Source organism: Falco rusticolus, chromosome 2 (assembly GCF_015220075.1).
Source record: "Falco rusticolus isolate bFalRus1 chromosome 2, bFalRus1.pri, whole genome shotgun sequence".
NCBI classification, from domain to species: Eukaryota; Metazoa; Chordata; class Aves; order Falconiformes; family Falconidae; genus Falco; species Falco rusticolus.
The window spans coordinates 27,335,389-27,353,222 of NC_051188.1; the positions used below are offsets into that span (position 1 = coordinate 27,335,389).

The following is a 17,834-nucleotide window of genomic DNA, read 5'->3' on the forward strand; positions in this document are numbered from 1 at the left end:
GTCTGTGGTGAATAAAACTTAGCTGTATATATAACTGTAGAAGTGCTCAGACATTTCATTTTTTCCTCAAAAGAGGGGCTTTTTTTCGGTTAACTATCAATTTCTGAACAACATGTAAATCACCTAAATTATATGCCCTGTTTCTGGATTTAACATAGAAGAACAGGTACTTTCAGAGTGATTCACCTTCATCACAGGAAAATTTCCAAAATATCTTGGGTAAATTACCGTGTGGAATAACCTATCCATTTATATTGCTCTGTGGATCTGTTTTAATGATGGAGACTAGGCAACAAAGATCAATATATATGTTGGATGATGTCTAATCCTAAATGAGATTGAAGCACAGGCAACCTGCAGAAAACACAAGCTCATGTCACTTCTGTTGGGAGGAAGTCCTCCCAGAAACAATGATTAAAAAGGCTGGATAAAATTGTTGCTGTGAAACATTTTTAACTGCTTTCCTCCTCAGTTGAACTCAACCCTTTGAGCATTTTTGTTTCAATGAGAAACTGGAGCTCATTAGTAGTGATCTAGTGAAATCAATGGATGTTTTAATTGTTATGAATCATATGAGGTTTTGACAGTCCCAGCCCCACTTTTTGATCTCTTCAGTCCCACCACTAATCTTCAAGTCATGCTTTTGCCTCGAGAAATTAAATAAGTTTGGCTAACTGCCCTTTCCAGGCATCTGACAGATATTGGTATTTAGAACTGATTGAACACTATAGAAAAATTAACTGATTGGTTTTTCCTTCAAATTATAAGAAACAAATCTACTTAATTTTTTAAAATAACAATTTTAATTTAAAAAACGAAATTATTTTATTAAAGATATAGTAATATTTCAGGCACATAAAAGAAATGGTTTTAAAAAAGATTATTTAAAACGTATTTTTAAATGCCCATAGAAAAAGGAGAAAATCCACTTGGGGAGAAAAACTGTAGGAAATCTTTTTATGTAAAATATTTCAGCCAGTTCTAATTGCAATATTTGTATCTTTGCTTTTTCAGCAAAGTCTTGAATGTCCTGGAGTTATTTGGTACAATTTGCTATTAAGGAAATAGATACAATATATATTCTGTATATGTACATGAACATATACAGAAATATATATACTAATTGCCTCATTTACCTTCCTTTCTGATGATGGGCTGGACGTTGCTTTCAATTATATTAATTTCTGAAAGTATAGAAAATGGAATATAAAGTACATTCCATTTGTAGTTTCCTTATAGTAATGATCAGTTAGATTTGGTCTGGCCATTGATGTGGATAAAATCACAGATATTAATGGATGGAAAAGTAACTCAAAAGGTTTTAGAATACAGATCTTTGTTCTAGTTACTAAATGGTGGTGTATACAAGTCATCTGCAGGCAAAGTCTGTTGGCGTGCTCTTTGCCTTTCTGCCTTATGAAACCCACTGGTCATGAAACCCATGATTATGAAAGCTACGTAATAATAATGGCTCATACAATTCCCTGCATAAAGAATTGCACAATTCCCTGACACAAATTAAAATCTTGCCCTTTTCTTTTGATTAGGGAACCAACCTGGTAAACAGAGGAAACCCTCTGACATTCAGAACTACTCTTACACTTGATAGAACATCATGAAGAGGACAAGTGTGGTGCCCTTGGAAGATGGAGTTGTTCCTCTATACCTAAGACAGACTCTAGTATTCATTGAACATCTCTGATAGATTGTTATTTGACTCATATCCATTCACTGGTAGAGAAGTCTTTACTGGTAGAGGTCCCAGCTTTCCTGTTCCTGCATTCAACTAAATGAACAGTTACAACTTTCCTCATGTCTGACATTGACCTTCTTTGCTTCAGTTTACAGACATCGCTTCTTGCACTACTCTCGCTGGCCATTGGAGATAGAATCATAGAATAACTCAAGTTGGAAGGAACCCATAAGGATCATCAAGTTTAACTTCCTTCTCCTCATGGGACTACCTAAAACTAAATGATATGACTAAGACTGTCCAGATGGTCCTTGAACTGTGGCAGGTTTGGTGCCATGACCACTTCCCTGGGGACCCTGTTCCAGTGATGAACCACCCTCTCGGTGAAGCATCTTTTCCTAAGGTTCAGTCTGAACTTCCACTGACACAGTTTCATCCCATTTCCTCCTGTCCTATCACTGGTCACCAGAGGGAGATCAGCACCTCCCCCTCCGTGGTTCCTGTTGAAGTTGTAGACTGCGATGAGGTTACCCCTCAGCCTTCTCTTCTTTAAGCTGGACAAACCAAGTGGCCTCAGATGCTCCTTATAAATCTTGCCCTTGAGACCTTTCACCACCTTGGATGTCCTCTTCTGGACAGACTCAAATAGTTTGATGTCCTTCTTGTATTGAGGTGCCCAAAACTGCACACTATACCCAAGGTGGGGCCACACCAGTGCAGAGTGGGACAATCACCTATCTTGACTGGCCAGCTAAACTGTGTTTGATGCACCCCAGGAAACACTTGGCCCTTTTGGCTGCCAGGGCACACTGTTGACTCATATTCAACTTGCCATCAGAATAGATAATTGCATTTTTTGTTCCAAGCGTCTTTTAACTTTAGTGCATCCATTTTCTGTTTTCAAAGGTCTAATGTGATGGTTTCCATTTCTACAGAGAAATGTGAGTAGATCCTATAGAAATTTTATCATGTACCTAAATTCAAAACTCAAAAACCAAAGCTTCAGGAGGACCTTTGTCTTCTAACAGTTGTTTTAACAGTTCTACTTTTTATTCAGAAACTAAATGCAAACCCTGAAAAAGGCTGCAAAAGAACAAGTTATTCCTTTTTTACATTTACTTCTTAAAAGGAAAATGGTCAGAACAACTGCCTCTCATGCAAGCCTCATATTTGCACATATGGGAAACAAGTGGAACAGGTGCACTCTGTCCCTCTAGAAACATCAATGAAAAAGAAAGCATCTCATTGCAGAGTTTGGTCAATGCTACATCTTGAAGAGTCAGCACAGTACAATGTTACATCTTGGAGAGAGAGACAGTACAAGTCTGTTACGCACCAAACACTGAACCTTGGCTAAAAACTGGAAAACAATATTTTCCATATGTATCTTGCCTACCCCAAAGAGTTTGAACAGCTTACTTCAGGGTTACTTTCCTGTCAAACATCTGGAAAGGAAAGAAAATGCATACAGTAGCATAACTGCCAGAAACATTCTAATTTGAGTCTTTCTCTTCCTGTGATTCTTGGGCACATCTTACTTTCCCAGAATTCTCTTTCTTTTTAATTGAAAAAAAAAAAAAAAAAGATCTACAATTCAAGATTGAAATTGGCAAGATTTAAAAAGCAATCTCAAACCCATCTGGATGTATTTAGAATGAACTTACTGTAAAACGTCAGTGGAATCTCTTTGAAGGTACTGTCACGAACAAACTATAAATACAGAAAAGTAATTTTAAAATTTAAAAGAAAGTATACTTGGCTTCTAGTTTCCTAATGAATGGGGGTAGGATTCTCTGCTTCATTGATGTAAAAGTTAAGCTATGCTATTTTTCAAGGTCTTTTCATTCGTTGTTGAGGGAGAATATAATCTCAAGAGGTTAGCTGAGTTAGATAAGAGTGCCTGTTTTTCTCCACAGGCTATTGAGGCTGGTGGTTTTAATGCCATAGCATTAATTTTTTTTTTACTCAATATTTCCTTCAAAGACAAATTGCCTCAAGGATTTAGAAGTGATTTATTTTGCTGGAGTGATAAAGTGTACTTGAAACAAAGAGCAGATTTGGGCCAGTTCACATTGGAGTTATCCAAATACAAATATTCTACAGATATGTGGTGTTAAAAACATACATTCTAACTATTGAGTGCAGTGTATCATTCATTTTTATATTTGGGTAACTGGGAGCTATTGAATATGTTGTCTGCTGAAGAAACATAGGGACGAGAGAATCACTTACGAATTATAATGTACATGATTTCACAGATCCTGCCAAAAAGATGAAGGGATAATTATTTAAAGAGTACCTTAATTTGAATGTACTTAATCAACTTCTTCAGGATTGTAAGCAACTGATCATTTCCAACAGGCAGATCTGGCAAAATAAATAGGCATATAAGAGTAAACATACATCTGTGTTCGTTTTAATTCCATTTACAGTGATCAGGAGATGTATGTGTGCACTTATACCACTGGAAAAGATAGCCTACAGCATCTTGTCTTCCACATATTTAACTTTCACAGAATTTCAGAGTTGCCATGGTTTCAAGCAAGGCTCTTACACAAAACAGTAGTGAGGTAAATTTGCTGTTTCTTTTTCCACATACGAATTGTCTTTTTACAGGAATTAACATTTTTAAGTTATTGCACCTGCATAACTTGTAAATAGATTCAGAAGAGTGTGTATAAATTACATGAACTAATACTCACCTGCTGGATATAGGAGTTTATCAATAACATGAATGACACCATTGGTTGCCATGAGATCAGATTCTCTTGACTTCAGTTCATTAACCAGAAGAGTATCATTTACCTGGGATAGGATGAAAAGAGACCACAAGTTATTAGCGACATTAAAAAATATCCCCAAACCTTAATATAGCATTCATAGAAGTGCAGCCCACTCTGCAACATGGATAGACGTGAAATGTCAAATCCCTGTTACAAGGCTGTATCAAAAAGACTTTTTTTTTTTTTCAACACGTAACTGTTTTCAAGTAGAGTTTCCCTCCTTGGATGGTTTTAAGAATGTTTGTCACCTCAGGCTCAAAGCCACTTCCAATGAATACTCCTTGTGTCAAGTGGTAAAGAAGAATATTCCTGAGAGCATTTTTGTCTCCTATTTAAAAAGAAAAGTAGAATTAAAAATTAAATGGTAATGTATAATTCTTTCTGGAAATTTTAAGGATTCACACAGACTTGAGCCAGAACTAGGCACAGTATGAACGAAACTATCATGAGCACATACAATTTAGTCTGTTAAGATGATGATAAAGGGGAAAAAACAATCACATGACAAAAAGGTTCTTAGAACATAAACATAGACATTATGAGAACTTTCAAGCAAAAGAACAGAAAAGGAGTCAGCATTTTCTTATTTTTCTATATTATTTTCTCTTATTTGCTTGCACATCTAATCAGATTTTTTGCCCTTTTCTTAACTATGCTTCACAAAGCATTCACAAACACAATGATTTCAGGACCACTAAGCAGTGAGCAATATGAAATTTCACCAAGCTACTAGACAAACTCCAGCCTTAACATAGCTGCAATTAAAGGTAACCATAGCTAACAATTAATATAATTTTTCTCTTGTCGTAACATGCTTTTGAGATGACTGGGGATAACTCACAACTCTTTATATACACACATCTTTTCCCATCTGGGGAAGGAGGGAGTTGATATTTACTTCAGGCAGAAAAGAAGTCTTTTAGAGTGCTGTTTTTCTCTGTTCTTACAGAGACCAGATGCAGCTTGGAGAAGCTGGGAAAAGGGAAAAACCTCTATTCTAGGGATGTTTCTCATATTTCAAAGTTTGACATTTTTATTTAGGAAGAAAAGAAAAAACTCAACATTTCCAAAATTGTCTTAAATGGAAATGGATTCTGGAGCCCAAGCTGGTGTCCTGACAAGGCTGTCTGGTGCTCTGGGTCCATGGAGATTCAGTCATAGGATAGGCTGTAGGAATACCCATAATCTCCCCAGGAGGCAGGGTACCAAGCAGAGCAGTTTTGAAATACATGTGCCATTACGTGGAATATTGACTGTTCTGTTACAAGTTTCATGTTAACATTACATGCTGATGTTGATTGTTAATAGGACTTTCAGCCTTGATGAAACTGCAGTGGAAATACTGTCTGGTTATAAGTTTTTCCTGGTATGTCTTTCAGTGAACATTTTCCTTTTTCTGCTTTTTGCTTTGATGACTTATTTTACTGGAATTCACTTTACTACTGAAATGAAATTAAATGCTCTTTTTCTTCCTACTAAAATCAGCACTCAGATTTTGTGACTGGACCATTCATAAACAGCATCAAGTTATACACAAAGCCTAAGCATGACCATTCAAAAGCTGTTTTCACAAACTGCTTACCTTTGTTTTCTGCCACAATGGTTACTGGCTACAATAATCTTTGTTTTCTGCCTGTCTTACAAATAAAGTATTTCTTTATAGTCCTTCAAAATTTACATATTCTAAGGTTTAATTTTTATGGTGAAATCAACATAATGCCTTTAAAGAAAGCCGAGACAGAATTCCAGAAAGTAATCTCTGCTTACAAGAATCTCACTTACAAGACAAGAAATGGACTTTCTGCTGCAAAAGGATAGGGAGGTAGACTAAAATCTCATCTACCAAGGAAAGTAAGTAGAAACTGAGTCAGAATCATAGGAAAAAGTAGAACATAAAGCCCCTTGAAAAGCAGAATGGCATATAAGTGTATTTTTAATTATAGAAATATTCCAAAATACCATGGCACTTGGCTACAAAGTCAAGTTGTGAACCAAAGATAAAAATAATAGATTTGATAAACTCAGTCTTAGTTAGTAACTATATAGTCCAATAAAAACAGAATAATAGCATTTATCAAGTTACTTCACAGCCTTGAGACAAGCTTAAATTCATTATGTAGCTATCTAACATTAGTCATTTAGGCTATCTGCTAATTCACTGTTAGTCACTAGAGACACACTACACTGGAAGGTAATTTATATGACTATTGTAATTTTAAATGGCTGAAGAGATAATTCAAAATCATAGTGACTCATTAGTGGGTTAAAGGCTGTATAGAGCTGGGATTTCTGCTTATCGGTGCTTTGAGCTGGACTCTTTGAAGTCATTAAGGTTTCATGTGATTCGACTTCATCTCTTCAAACTTTGATCTGAAAAGTTCAGGAACAGAAAATGCGACTGACCTTCTGGATGTGGGATTCAAGGCAACCACTCCTGCACTTGTGAATCTGGCATGGGTCTATTACTCTCAAATATACTAAAAATATCTATAGTGCTGTGGCCACAGTCTACCCCTCTAGTGGGAAATTCTATAGGAAATTTAAAATATTCACTGTGCATTTCTTAACTTATGGAAATAAAGCATGACATTAAAGAAATTACTTTTAAATCTTGTGAAAAATCTACATAATTCCAGAGTTGAAAAGTGTAAGATGGAAAGAAATTACATAAACTGGCATTTAGCAAAATATATTCAATATTTAACTTGTAGTGCACAGGTAATATCAGAGATCACTGGGTGGAGGCAGAAAGCAGAAAGTAAAGGAAAGAAAGGAAAGTCAATACTACATAGCTTTTAATGCAATGGTCACAACCAGAAAAGAAATCTGATAGGAAAGACTTTTCAATTTAAAAATGTCTATAGCAAGGTTTAGTGATGAAAAGTTGAAGCTAATTAAATGAATGAAGATTTTTAACTTTGACGATAATTACACCTTGGAATAATACCTTAAGGATTGAAATTTAATTTTAAATTCAGGTTGGATGCATATTTCCAAAAAGATATTTCCTCTAGCCCCCAAGAAAGAATTAATTTAGGGAGGTCCTATGACCTGCTCTATGCAAAAGGTAAACTGTTTTATCAGATAGCTTTTGTGTACAAAGTGCACTAGCCACTTTTCCTATAGATCATACATTTGCTCTAGTTTTCTTATGGTACTTACTTATCAATATATCCTTATCGTCATCAGTCAAACCTTTAAAGGCATCGTTAGTTGGAACAAAGAGAGTCCATTCTCCAGGCCGTGACAGAACATCATCTAAATCTGCAGCTTTCACCAGACTGAGGAAAGTGCTGTTTACAATAGACAGACAAACCACAAATATATTCTGTTGAAATGTGGTAACTATACTCGGATCCAGGTGCTTTTTTCCCTCATGTTTTCTGATAGTGCATCAATCTTCAAGCACTGTCATTATTTCCCAGAAATAGACAGTGGGGGAGGGGAATGAGAAAAAAGAGTAGCAAACTGAGGAAAATGGATTTGAGAAAAATATTAGAAGCCTGGATGAGAGCAGAATTCATCAAATAACCCCCCCCCCCACGCACACACATCAAAGAGATGAAGCAGGGGGGTGCCAAGGGTTGTTGCTGTCTCTAGGAGTATCGAGATACTTGCAGGAAGGGAACAGAACTATGTACTGGAAGGGTATGCAATCATGTTGCACCCATATGGAATTGTACTGATTAATTAAACCTCCAGGCTCTGCGGCATTTATAGTTCTGAATGTATCATGCAATCCCGCTAGTCCTCATACTCCTCTCATTCTGGCGTTTTACTGACTCCTATGTGCTGCAAACAACCATTCTAGCATAAAGTCTAGGAACTCTTTCAGCACACAGCTGGAGGAGAACCATTTTATTTTTTCTTTCCTACCCCCTCTTCTTTTTTTTTTTTTTTTTTAAGAGGAGGAAGTAATAATCCCTTCCCTGACCTCCCTGCCCCCCAAAATCCAACAACGCACAGTCCACAAGTCCATTTCTCAGACTTGCTGTGTCGTACACATAATTACACCTTGTAGGAAAGTCTCAGTGCTGTCAAAACTGCTACTCACCTAAAACGTTTATCATTTCTCAGCATTTCATGCAATGTCTTTTCTGCTGGATTGATGATCTGTCTGAAGATGTGAATAAAACCATTCCTTCCTTCTTTACTTCCTCTGACCATGCATGAATTTTCAATACATACAGCCTGATTAAAAGAGAAACAAGTGGAGCTATTCACACAATGATAATCACTTATATATATTTGATAATATTAGATGGATGCACACTTCCCAACAGGCTCCTAAATTTAAAAATTATATTCATATGTACTTCCTACAGTGAAATTGTGTATTCTTGACAGGCAATAGCTTGAGAAAGCAAAAGCAGCAAAATTTGGACTAAGTTTATATGGTGTAAACATTTCCAAACAAATTTCCCTTGAGAATGTTCTTAATTAGTTCTAAAAAATAGCTTTAAAAATTTGTTGCTATTGGAGTGTCAAATCTGGAATCCTGTTTCCTTTTCCTGAAAAGTCTTCCATGCAACCAAAGTTTCCATCAATAAAGATATTTATTTTTATTTTTTTCCTAGCTTAATGGCTTGAAAATTGTTGCTAGATAGTCATAGCACTAAATGTTGGAGGTTTCATTCAACTTCACCATCTATTCTGTCACGATTTTCCATTCTCATGGTTGGGATATGTGTTGTTAGAAAGCCCCATTCACTTACTGTGCGATACACAAAGACTCTAAGCACTTTTCCTCCAATTGTCTCCAGCTCTTGTCCATTGTACAGTTCATTGAGCCCAACTTTCACTTTTACAATGTGATTCTGCAGGATCGTTTTAAGAAGGCGTTGATCCATCCTTAAGGTGTCATCTACAAAGCCATTTAAACATTAATATATAATGATTTATATAGTGAATTGTCATTTAAGTAAGGTTAACTGTGAATGCTATATTAAAAGACCATGGAAATACTGACTCTTTCTTTGAAATGCTTGAGTTAAGGTTTGTACTTTCTTCTGTGTACACAGAAAATGAATTGTTAAGGGGTTTCTGCAAACTGTCATTCCTTAAATTCAGTCATTAACTCTTGACATAGCTCTGATTAATTAATATAAATAATATGGCTAATGATTTATATGCGGGCCTGCTCCATCTTCTGTATTACTGCTGAAGTTCTTATTACAACTTTTCCTTTATGTATGTGCACCTTAAAACCTTTCCAAATGCACTTCTGTGGTGATGAGTCAACACTCACATTCTTGGGGGAAGGGCAGGATGCCCTTGTGGTCACTTATTCAAATATGCAAACACCTTTTTTTTTTATAGTATATTTGTATGAGTTTTTCTCTGCTTTAATGTACTGGAAAATACCAAACTTCTTGTATAAATTTTTTACAAATACATAAATTGTGAATTTAATGATTAAGGGAACTGGCAGTTCATTAATATATTTTCTTTCCCACAATCTGTCTGTGCATGCATATTTTCTACCTTATTTTAGTGATACTATTTCCATTAACAAACAGTATCACTAAAAATAAGCTGTGCGCCCTGGTAGTTAGGCTTGTTTTGTCTTTCTGCATGGTATGTATTTTGGAAGCATGAAGTATCTCTGTTTCTCTAGGGCTCTTTCCTTGGGACTTAGAACAAGTACTGGGGCTTATTTGGAAAACTATCAGGGTAGCAAATATTCTTGTTTATTTTGACATTCAAAGCATAATCTTTTAAGGCTACTAACCTGAGAAAGCACCATTCAGAGGTGCCAGGAGAGTGTATTGGCCTTCTGGTCTTAGAGAAGATGCCAGTCCTAGCTGTGCTACCAGGTCTGTAAAAGTAGTCTGCTGGGCACCCCCAAGCTCAATGACTTGCTTGGCTGCAAATAAAGGAATAGGAAAAGGTATTTTAAAACACAGTTTATTCCTTTTCCTGATTTGGATTCTCATGCTTATCCATACCAATATAACAAGTAATTTAGGTAAGATCATAGAAAACATCTTCAGTGTAAGATTTTCATACACATCACTGACCAGAATCAGGAATTAGCACTTCATCAATGAGATGGATAACACCATTGCTTGTCACAATATCTTTGCGTTTCACCATCTTCACTCCATTCACAGTCAGACTTTCACCATCACAACCAACTTCAACTGTGTTTCCTTCCAAGGTTTCATAGACAGCTCCACCTGTGATGGCTTCAGAGCACTGGAGAGTATTTAAGATATGGAACTTCACGAGAGCTGTGAGAAAAGAGCAGGAAATTCATATATAGGTGTTTGGACACATATATTCATATATATACATGTATAATATTCATATATAGGTGTGGAATAAATTATTACATTATTACATTTACACTATTTTCAATAGCTTACTAGCTTATCCATCATATTTGCTTATTTACATTCATAGATATTTTGTTGGAAGTTATTTATATGAGAATTGATACTGTAGGCCTTTAAACAATATCTATGGTAAAAAATCTTTGGCATCCCTTGCATTATGAGAATATACCGGTTATGCTGCGATCTCTGTGTAACAGAGTATATAACTGGGTGACCGAGCATGATATGCTCCAAATGGGCCTGTGAGTACAAAACTTTATAGGCTATGCAATGTCGACTCCAGATTTATTTTTTGTTATGACTTACTATACAAGTAAGATTCAGTGTACTCTGTGGGTACCAAAATAATCAGCCAAAACCTCCTGAAGATAAAGTGGGAAAAAAATAACCAAACCAAAAAACACACCACAACAAAAATGTCATGTTTTTTCAGGATTCTATTTTTAGTTATTGTCTCACATTAAAATTAGTCCAGACCCCCCTCTTCATCATTCTCCATTGAGATACTGCACAGTGACTTAACCAGGCTACAATGAAATGACGGAGAACTCGTTTAGCGCAGTGGAACTCATAAATGAGCCTTCCATTTCTAAGTGGTCCATTGCCTTACTGTCCACATAACAGACTGATTCAGCTATTAGTTTTATTGTAGTTCTCAGAAGAATAAGTGTGCTGACTGTTACAGTTTGTCAGAATACATAGTATAAATTCAGTTCAACTTGCAGGGCAGAGCTTGCCTTTTAGAAGAACATGTCTTTTTTGTATGAAAAAACTGTTCATAAGAAAGCTATGGAAGAATTCCACATTCAGATATCCCTGCATTGCTAGAGACAGGAATCTCTATCAGAGCTATGCAGCTGAACTCTTAAAAACATCGATGTACCTATATTTTCAGTTTCTTTTCAACTGTTTTGGAAATTAAGTTTTCAGTGACTTTGAATCTTTAGTAAGTGGAAAAATCAGACAGAAGAAATAATTCTTCCTTTATATATGAGAGTACAGGTGCTCAACTTCAGTCACTAGGATAATGTAGTTTTTATCTTCTGATCCACTCACCTGTATTTCTCATTTGCAAAAAATGTTACATACCTTCAGAAGCCACCTTGTCACCCATGATCCTTTCTAAAACCCCCCTTGGAAGTCGTTCAAAAGCTTCATTAGTAGGAGCAAAGAGTGTGTAATGACCAGGCTTTCCAAGAATATCCAAGACATCTGATGTGATGGCAGCAGCCTAGAAAATAAATTTATTTTAATATTGGTTGTTTAAAATATTACCAGAATACATTGTCTAGTTTCACCTAATGACCACAGGTACTAGACTGAGATCAGTGTTACAGAAAGATGAAAAAATGAATTGACAAAAAGTAATAGAAAGTTAATTTAGTGGGGAAAATGCATCTTGATACACTGAGTTAGCACCTTAATTTAGCACTTAAATTAAATAGCAATCAATACATTTGCATAGGGGTGACAGCAGAGTATAAATTTTTATTATGGACTAAATTTTTAAATGAAAAGTTTGAACATAGAGGTTTTAGCAAATTAGATGAAAGCAATAGTCTAGCAAAGCTAATGATTTGCCCCATAAATAATAAAAATTTATTACAGGTGTATGACTAATTTGTTTAAATACTAGGAGGAATTTTTGAATCACAACAGGAGGCTGAGGGGTGGTCTCATTGCTCTGTGCAGCTTCCTGAGGAGGGGAAGTGGAGAGCAAGGTGCTGAGCTCTTCTCCCTGGTATCTAGTGCAGGGTGCATAGGAATGGTTCAAAGCTGCATCAGGGGAGGTTCAGCCTGGACATTAGGAAAGCATGGCAAAACACTAGAACAGGCTTCCTAGAGAGGTGGTCAATGCCCCAAGCCTGTCAGTTTAAAAGACATTTGGACAATGTTCTAATACCATGCTTTATCTTCTGGTCAGCCTTGAATTGGTCAGGCAATCATACTAGATGACAATCATAGGTCCCTTCCCACTGAACTATTCTATTCTATCTTAAGATTTGAGGCCAGGAAAATTTTTCTCCAGGTTTTTAATCCCTAATGTGGTACACAGGCCTGGACATTAAAAAAGAAAAGTTAAACACAATTGATGAAAAATTTTCTACCTTCTTGTGATGAAGAGGTAAGCAGTCAGAACTAAATAAAACCCAATTCAATGTTTTTCTAAAAATGTAATTTCTCTCTTATTCCTTAAATAAATTTTCTTAAGTTGCTTATAAATCTCATCTGTACAACCTCACAATTTGGGTGTTTCCATTATCAGATCAATCTTAAAAGAAAATACTATAACAATATGTATTTCTTTGGCAGCTACATCCTGTGCTCATTAGAATCGAATTCTGAAGAAAAAGAACTATGCAGGAAAAGTAATCAAAGATATTGTGAGAATATATGATGCTTTAAAGGGTTATATGATAGAGTATGCCAATATAAATTATGAACAGATTTGCCAGAAGAACATATGTAAAACTGAACACATGTGGAATTGACTAAAAAATTTGCTGAGTTAAATTTGAAATACTATTAGCTCAATGTAAGACAGAAAGATAAAGTACATGTGAGAAATCCGCAATCTGGAAGATGCGAATAACCATCCTCAAAGTAATGTCATATTAGTCTTAGGACTGATTTTGCTTAATGGTTTCATTAGCACATTATCTTTTGGGGCCAAAGTCATCAAAGCAGTATGAAGTGCAAAAGCATACACACAGGAATTAGCAGGTATATGTGTTATAAACAGGGGCTTACATCCTTTGAAAAGTCAGAAAGTTAAGTGCAATGTGATGCAACTGAAAAAAACCCAAGCATGATGATAGCATGTATCCTGGAAACCAGTAAGATTTTTTTCAAGCAGAGTTAGGGAGGTATGCAAATTAATGTAATAGGAATAGGTAAAACCTTATCTAGGATTAAGTGATAATGTCTGCTTAAAGTTCACAGAAGTTAAATCCAAATAGAAGAGATACAACAAAGATTACACAGGAAAAAATGAAATAGATAGGGCTTCTTTTTCAGCTGGAGACTAGAAATGCTTGGTTTTTATATTAATTTTTTTAAGGGGTTTAAATGATGAGGTTGCCTATGACTGTCATGGGCTTGATTTAAAGGATTCAGAGGATCTTTTCCACCTTTATGCTGTTGCATTCAATTTTTTTTATTATTATTTTTTGAGGACATGGAAGAGGGAAAAGAATAAAAGCTATCTGCAAAACTGTGGCTTTTTTTTTTTTTAATATGTGCAGCATGAAATCCCATTACACTAAGCAGATACATTCTCCAGAAAGAGAAATTAGAAAATTGGACAGAAAAATATCTACTTCCTCTCTGCAAGAAAAATCCTTCCTACACATTATCTACTGGTGTTCTGAAAGTTGTTGTTAGTTAGGTTCTGGAATTTGTTTGGTTTTTTTAAATTTTTCTGTTGTTCATTGAAATTATTCATATTTATCTAGCACCAGACACTGTAACTTACGTTCACACATTTCATTACCTTTGTATTTGAAGGGAAGACACTTTTCCATGTAGAGGGACACATCCTGTCCTATTGACATAATCTTCTCTGATCCACAAAAGATCAGAAGCAGACTCCCTATGTAAAATATCCTTTGCTTTTTTATATAGCTAGTCTTGCAATATTAACTGGAGTTCTTAACTTTATTTCTGTCTCTTACTGAACTAATCCTTCTTACTTCCAGGTATCATACACATATGGGGGGAGGGGTGGGAAACAAACACAAAAAAAATAAAGGGAGCAAAAACCTAAAAGACCAGAGAAGCATTTTTATTCTTGTCTTACTCTAAGAGATGAAAGATCATCCTCAACTTCAATGAAATCTTGAACGGTATTTCCAACAGCCGTCAGGACACGATCAATGACATGAACAACACCATTGGTAGCAATCTGGTTGCCATGGATGATCCTGGCACAGTTAACGGTAACAACCTAGATTTGAAGAATCAAGTAGTAGAAGATTAAGCATTAATTTTATTATATACTTGGAATTTGATTCTTACAGATTGGCAATTCATGTACTGTATATTATATATTCACTATTGTTCTTTCAGTTTTTGGATTTTTTAAGTAAAACCTAAGATTTGAAAGGCAAACTAAGCTTCTGGAAAGCTAGTAGCAGATTTATTCAGGCTACTCTGATTTCATATTCATGTTTTATTTCTTATTGCAATTATTCAGATTTGTTTTCCCTATCTGGTTAACATGGTGATTGTATCAGTTTTTACTGATGTAAACTGTATCCAACATAAACATTTAGATGCACTTAAGGCAAGAAAGATGAGTGACTTAACAGGGACACTTATAACATTTATAAAAATGAAGTTTTTTTTCCAACCAAACACTGAATGTGTGTTCCCTACAATCTTAAATGCTTCTACTGTGCATCCAATTCAAATAAGAGATCTGATTTAATATTATTTTGTAAACACATGAAGATTAATAGTAGATTTTGCTCTCAGAATTGTTATGATCCTTTTTGGCCACAGAAGGCTTAGTCTTTTAGGAAGAGTTTGAACTTTGATTTCTAAACAGCAAACAGCACATGTTCATTAATTCTTTCTCAGTGATTAGTCTACACAGCAGACAAAATTTCTTCAGGAGAAAATGTATTATCAGTGGCAACTGACTTGCTAGATGTTGAACTTTGTATAATGGATTTTCTTAGCTGTACAAGGAAATAGAGGAAAAAATTCAGCTATAACTGTAAAATTATATTAGGAAAAAAGAAAAAGAGACCAGACTTACCCCATTAGGATAATGGTTAATAAGCAATTTCTGGTCATTATACATAGACACCAGAGTCATGCCATTCTTAAGATCTTTTGTTAACATACGCTTGTTTACCATGTGGTGGTGGAGAGCATTATACAGTTCAATATTTACATTGTCAATCAAATTCCTGTGAATTTCCTGAAGAATAAAAGAATTTAATGAATTAGAAGCTTCAAAACATTCTTCCAGTAAGGAAAATGTATCGATTGCTTTACCTTAACGTATGCTTTCAATATTCAACAATGGATATCTCCTGTTAGGAGACACAACTTTGATACCTAGCAATCTGGCTCTACTTAAACGATGGTTTAGTCTGATTTACTCACAAATAGAAGATAAGGTCTCATCACAAAGTCATTGGAGGAGCTTTGATTCAGTATTTTTTTAAATAAAAACATCACTAAAGGTAGGACACCTGAATTGCTGGCAAAGTACAATTATACTCTACATCATGCAGTTGCTGGAATTCCAGTCTCTTTCCTCAAAACACAGCAACACTAACAATATTAATATTTGTCATGCAATAATAATGTCATGCAATAAATAAGAAAAAACTTATAGTTGCTTAGTACTCCTGAAAAAAATTTCAGACTCTAGCTTCAGCAATGAGTTAAACATGCAAATTATTTTATTATATGGTAATGTCCTTTTATATCTAAAATATCAATATTGTTTGTAGTCTACCTTATCATAGGCTAGCTGTTACAGCTAAAACATTAGGTGAAAGACACTTTAACACATGCACATGCACGCGCACGTGCACACACACACTTACTGTACTTAATTGCTCCCAGGCTTCATTGCTTGGTGCAAAGAAAGTGAATGATCCTCGTCCCTCAATCTCTTCTCTCAGCTTTGATATGTCTGAATACTGCTGCGTGGAGGTAGCTCCCACAATACCAAGGGTACCGTAAACATGATCAATAGGAGCAACTAAAATAAACGTGAGATAGGAATACTGTAAACTCTTCAGTCACTCAGTTTCTCACAATCAAATCTACTTTGTTTCTTTTGGTTGGACAATAATATTGCCTTTTAGAAAATGTTTAATACAATATTACAACAATGTGCTTGGATTAAAATTCCATTGTCAACATACTCAAAAACCATCCAAACATATTTGCTTGGGTTTTTATTTGTTTTATTGTTGTTGGTTGTTGGCTTTTTTTTTTTTTTTCTTAATGAAAAATTAGATCAGATGAAACCAAATGCTGTAATGTTTTCTTTAGAAGAGTTGTCTTGGTTTGTGCCAACCCAACCTGAAATGGAAGGCTACCTATTGAGGACAGGAGTAACTTCCATCTAAATCACAAAAATTGCAATGAAATAAGTATTATTTGGTCATGGTGGACCAGAATTCTTGTGAGACCTCTTGCTCTTCTGCCAGTGTGTTTGTTTTGTGCATGTATCGTTTCATCCAGAGAATAAGAATGGCCATAGTCTCACAGTTGAAGCACTGCTACATGGAGACAGGCATCTAGAAGTGAGGAATCTGCAAGTGAACTAGTTTTTCTTGGCTTTTCTTATGGTCATGGAGAGAAACAGGCAATTCTAGAGTGTGACTGACCTCACCCTAATGTAAACATCTACAGTGAGATTAATTCACCTGAACAAACTGAACTCTGCCTTAGGTTTGACTAACTATCATTGAATTTAAAATGATTATTTCAGATGTAAGGATCTAAAGTTATAAACTATATTCTTTCTCAGGGTACTCTTCCCTGCTGCAATTAATTTTATTTATGCAAAACAGAATAGCACAAATAGAAGAAATCAAGAATTCCTGTCTTTATTTTCACTCTTTAATTTAAAGGAATAAAAAATTATTTTAATGTTTATTTAAAACCTATAACACTTTCGGTAAATAATATTCAAGTCTTCTCAAGAAAAGGAATAAACAGAATTTAAATATGCCACACCTCATGCCCTGGGTTTCTGACCTCACTGGTATGCTTTAGGTTATTCTTGAGTGTGATGGGAATAGGAATAAAACTTCAGCAGCTTTGGGAACTGCAGACACTATAATTTCTCTCCAGTCCAACAACTGGAAGGAGCTGGGAAACTTCAACTGCATGATGAAATTCAGTGCTGGCTGATTTTTAACGGTGTGCAATTTAACTGTATGCAAATGAAGCTGTGTATTCTTAGGCAGTAAATCTTTAAAAAAGGCAATTATTTCTCAAGATGACCTTTGAAAGTCTCCTATATTGTAATGGTTCTCATATACTAAC

The 17,834-nt window shown here is 35.3% G+C and overlaps 1 protein-coding gene across 11 annotated transcripts in view; it reads right to left on the reverse strand.

Annotated features, from left to right (window-relative positions):
- Positions 1-17,834, reverse strand: part of POSTN (periostin) — a 38,095-nt gene that overhangs the window by 11,422 nt on the left and 8,839 nt on the right. For 6 of the 11 annotated variants that reach the window (XM_037376445.1, XM_037376440.1, XM_037376448.1 and 3 more), the window contains exons 4-16: positions 16,379-16,536; positions 15,577-15,741; positions 14,614-14,760; positions 11,904-12,045; positions 10,497-10,709; positions 10,208-10,342; positions 9,192-9,340; positions 8,531-8,667; positions 7,639-7,769; positions 4,674-4,804; positions 4,396-4,498; positions 3,993-4,060; positions 3,358-3,403 (exon numbers count right to left, since the gene is read on the reverse strand). In XM_037376445.1, coding sequence (XP_037232342.1) covers positions 3,358-3,403; positions 3,993-4,060; positions 4,396-4,498; positions 4,674-4,804; positions 7,639-7,769; positions 8,531-8,667; positions 9,192-9,340; positions 10,208-10,342; positions 10,497-10,709; positions 11,904-12,045; positions 14,614-14,760; positions 15,577-15,741; positions 16,379-16,536 — 1,725 coding nt within the window. Of the gene's footprint in view, positions 1-1,136; positions 1,185-3,357; positions 3,404-3,992; positions 4,061-4,395; positions 4,499-4,673; positions 4,805-7,638; positions 7,770-8,530; positions 8,668-9,191; positions 9,341-10,207; positions 10,343-10,496; positions 10,710-11,903; positions 12,046-14,613; positions 14,761-15,576; positions 15,742-16,378; positions 16,537-17,834 lie in introns of all 11 variants that reach the window. The other 5 variants (XM_037376441.1, XM_037376439.1, XM_037376442.1 and 2 more) reach the window with 1 other exon arrangement.